Source organism: Hoplias malabaricus, chromosome 2, assembly GCF_029633855.1.
Source record: "Hoplias malabaricus isolate fHopMal1 chromosome 2, fHopMal1.hap1, whole genome shotgun sequence".
NCBI classification, from domain to species: Eukaryota; Metazoa; Chordata; class Actinopteri; order Characiformes; family Erythrinidae; genus Hoplias; species Hoplias malabaricus.
The window spans coordinates 72,822,630-72,827,067 of NC_089801.1; the positions used below are offsets into that span (position 1 = coordinate 72,822,630).

Here is a 4,438-nt window from a genome sequence, read left to right on the forward strand (position 1 = left end):
GTGATCAGATACAAAATTAAAACTCACCACGTGGCTGATATTTTCCATGATTTTCGCTACTGATTTATTAACAAACCAACTCAGTTAAATGAAGTGAAGCCGGGCAACAGTGGTCTGCACAAGCAGCTCCTTCTGGGGTTTTGTCCATCTCTCTTCAGCATCCTTAACTTGAGGAGGAGGAGGAGGAGGAGGAGGAGAGAGAGAGAGAGAGAGAGAGAGAGAGAGAGAGAGAGGGAGTGAGAGTGAGAGTGAAAGTGTGTAAAAGAGAGGGGGAGGTTGAGCGAGGTAAGAGAGAGAGAGAGAGAGAGAGAGAGAGAGAGAGAGAGAGAGAGAGAGAGAGAGAGAGGGAGGTGTGATGTTAGAAGGGGGCGGTGTTAGACAATACACCCGCACAAATATATGCCTCCTCCCAATCACTCCGGACAGCGTATCACTCCCAACTAGTGGTCGATCTTCCTAAAGCTGGACAAGGCTTTCAGTCGCGAAAAAAAGGGACGTGAAAGGAAACAGTTGGGCCGAAATGATGAGCATGGACTCCAGGACCCCTCCTCTGACCGGCGAGAGGTTCTCCTAGGCCGAATCCAACGGCTTTGCTTCGGGAGGACTGACAGCATTTCTGTGCACTTCTCCATCTGATCTCTATTGTCTGGAGGCAGAGGGTCATCAGATATCAGCTCAGAGAGACAGACACCAGCGCGCGGAGAGATCAGTATCAGCGCGAGGCCGCGCGCGTGCTCTCTCTCCTCAGAAATAAACACAGGCTAAACAGACACACACACAGAGAGAGAGTGTGGTTTTTTGTTTGGATCTGGGCTTTAGTCTGAGCTTCTGAGTCTCTCTGGGAGAGAGGGAGTGAAGTGAAGTGATCTGAGGCTGAAAGAGGAGGATGTTTAAGGAGAGAAGCCACGACAGCGCGTGCGTTTAGAGTTGGACACAACTGAGGACCTCGGGAAAATATCTCACTGGACTTGGCACCACTTTACGGTTTGTTAAAATAAACTTATATACACGGCTTAAGTTATATATTTTATATAAAGTAAAAATACTTCTCAAATTCATGATTTAATGTGGTAAATAAATGACATCATTAGTATATGTTAGTGTACTAAATATAGTTCGTGAATTCGTTTTATTAAAAAAAAACAAGAATTCGGGACTGACTTTATTTATTTTAAATTAATTTTATTAAACACTAATCAATACTTCTAACGAATCATAATTAAACTTGTTCAGTTACTTAGTAACACAAATATTAATTCCACGTGTCTTGTAAACAAAATTCTAAATGGACACCAACCGATATTTTTATTATTATTTTTTTTTTTATATTTACTCAAAAATAAAATATATTAAGTATTATGTGAAAATTAATGAAATATATGGGTTTGCCTTTTATTTTTCGGTCTGTTTACTTGCAAAACAACACCAGAACTCTAAAAGTAAACATGACAAAAACTACGGTTGTATACACGAACATGGAAAACAAAAATTTATAATTTAATGATTTATTACTTTATTTATTTATACGAATGTGTGACACGTGTAGGTTCAAGTTCTTTATTTTATTGTGAAACACAGCTGTCACACAGTTCTTAGCGTTTTTATAAGCGGCTACATTAAAAATGAAGGTGGGGATAAAAACGTTACAGTAAGACAACATTTTAACCGTTATTTTTGAAAATTTAAAGGGACAACAACAGGTTTTCCGTCATAGAGGAGCTGGGGAAATGTCTGCGCATTGAACGTATATTTGTTGTTCGTTGTAAAAGCGTTGCCTTCACCAAAAGTGTCCCTTTAAACCGTGTTTTGAAAGGTTAAAGGTTGATAAGGTGCTGTGAGGTACCGGGTTTAGAAAATGAGGGGCGCGTGCTCGGAGCGCGGAGTCTCGTGAACAGATGTTCACCTTTGCAGACTCTTATTATTCTGGTTCCGTTTTGTCCTGTCAGGCAGCACGCGCCAAGCCTCCGCGCGGGACAGATGGACGAGTTTAATTACGGAACACGACTCGAAAATTATCATATTTGCACTCATTTCGTGTAGAGCGGAACAATATGGATGAAAATAGGGGGAGGGTTGGGAGCTCTTTCCTAGGACTATATATATATTTATATATGTGTATATGTGCTACATTAATGGAAAATGCATTCAATTTTTTTACACTGTTTACACATAGATTAAATACGGCTTTAGCTTAATTTTCGTTCATTTTGCTACATATTTAGCATCAAATATTTGTGTAATGTACCCTACTTTATTCAACATTATCCAACGAATCACATCAACTCAAAACAAATCTTTTAGTTGATACAGGCTGCGTTTTCATATTTTTTTAAAAGGCTTTTGAAATCCAAAACGTCACTGCTCTGCTTCCTTTCTCTCTTCCCAGTGTTTCACAGTCATTTTTTATTTATCAGATTCGTGAACACCCAGGAATCAGAAAAACGTGTCCGCACTGACCCCAAAGCAATAAGTTTCGTTTGTGTTGGTACAAAAAGTACGTCACAAAAACACAGAGCCACGCCGAGCATCTGTTAGATTATAGCCAACAAACAAAGACAGGCGCATAACTCACTTTAAACAGACTACAACCTTTTTTATGTCACTTAGAGAAATTTATAATGAACTGGTCTTAAACACTGTCGCCTTAAGCCTCTTATGCTAACACTGAAAAGTCCTGGGTTTGGTTTTCCCCAACACTTTACAATCGTCTTTTTTTACCTTTTAACGGTTATAAATACAGCAAACAGCTATAAAATGTGTTGCACAGACTTGCTACTTAGATACTGGTCTCAAAACTAAACTAACTCAATAACCATTAAACTTGTCCTAATGAAATTAAATACACTGAATAAACAGTGGCTCATTTAACTGTTTTTTTCTGAGGTAAAAATCGTATAAATATGTTCCTTACAACAACAAATCATTTAACAGTGAAACAGTAAACACTTACAGTATAATGTTATTGGCAGCAATGTAAGTATAATACAGTGAAGGGAATATAGTATAGAGCTATTATAGAAATTAAATTGTACACTTGTCATATTTAATTAAATTACTGTGGAATTATTTTTTAAAAAATCTCAGGTTTTTCTTTGTTTTTTACATTTCCTCACAGCCCTAATGTTTAAGTCGAGGGAAACAGGAATGACAAAAAACACTACCATTTTATGTGAACACAGTGGCAACCAGGTGATGTTCAAAGAAAGAAGGTGGAATTGGGGTAAAAAAAAACAAAAAAACAAAACAAAAACTGCAGAGTTTCAAAATAAAGAGTCCAACAAAAAGGGTTGACTACCAAATGTTTATTTGCCTTGTCACATTAGTAGAATCCTTTGTGATTTACATAAGCATTTTATAATGTGTTTATTAGGAATGAGTTACAACAGGTTGTTGATCACAGAGACCAATAGAGACCATGACATTTCTAAACAGAACCTTTACCAAATAAGTCTTGAAGAACCCTTTATTAAGTGTCTGTATCACAAATGTACAGCACTAGTACCATTACATTCATCTTTGTTGTGTGTGTGTGTGTGTGTTGGGGACAGGGGTTGTTCAAGTATTTCTAAATAAAGCAATGTTTATAAAGCACATTTAGAGTTGTCAGCTGGTACCTAATGCTTTATTTGTTGATATTAAATAATAATAATAAAAAAACTGATATCATTTACAGTGTATTAATATTCTACGTTTGCTTCCAACTGCCCTTACCTTTTATTTATTGTTTTTGGGAATTAATCAGAGACATTGGTCATTTGTGTGGCTTTAGGTCCCAGAGAAGTGAGAACGGGTGGGAAAACTCTCTCGGGGTGAAAAATGATGCTGAGCCCAGACCAGTCGGAGGCAGAGATGGCGTGGAGTCAGTCGGATGCCGAGGCTGTGCTGGGGGAGGTGAAAGCAAGCTGCCTTTCCACTGAGGAGGCAGAGGTGGAGGGGAAGGGCCGGCCCCTGGCCCCACAGACCCTCACCCGTGAGGAAAAGAGGCGGCGGAGGAGAGCCACGGCCAAATATCGCTCGGCACATGCCACGCGCGAACGCATCCGAGTCGAGGCCTTCAACGTGGCCTTCGGAGAGCTGAGAAAGCTGCTGCCCACCCTGCCTCCTGACAAGAAGCTCTCCAAGATTGAAATCCTCAGACTGGCCATCTGCTACATCTCATACCTGAACCATGTCCTGGACGTTTAGCAGCTGAAGGACCATGTATTTGAAGATGACGTTTTGGTTTTGCTTTGCAGTTTTGAAGGGTTTGAAACACATGAAATCTACAACCAGTCCCAAAGTTCACATTTGCCGTTGTGTTTACCTGCCTAAGTACACAATGGATGTGTTTGAGTGAAGAATTCCTTTAAAAAATCAAAACACAGTGCACAAACGCAGGGCAGCTTTTCCCAAGCATCAAAGACCATGCATAAAAGTGATAATAGTCTGGGTATGCAAA

The 4,438-nt window shown here is 39.5% G+C and overlaps 1 protein-coding gene across 1 annotated transcript; it reads left to right on the top strand.

Moving 5' to 3' along the window:
* Positions 1-533: 533 nt before the first annotated feature.
* Positions 534-4,185, top strand: LOC136687145 (helix-loop-helix protein 2-like). The gene is made up of 2 exons (XM_066661417.1): positions 534-984; positions 3,770-4,185. The coding sequence occupies exon 2, from the start codon at positions 3,817-3,819 to the stop codon at positions 4,183-4,185; it is 369 nt and encodes a 122-aa protein (XP_066517514.1). The 5' UTR covers positions 534-984; positions 3,770-3,816.
* Positions 4,186-4,438: the final 253 nt, after the last annotated feature.

What these genes read in the sequence shown, in the direction of transcription:
- LOC136687145 (XM_066661417.1), top strand. Translation starts at nt 3,817, where the DNA reads ATGATGCTGAGCCCAGACCAGTCGGAGGCAGAGATGGCGTGGAGTCAG.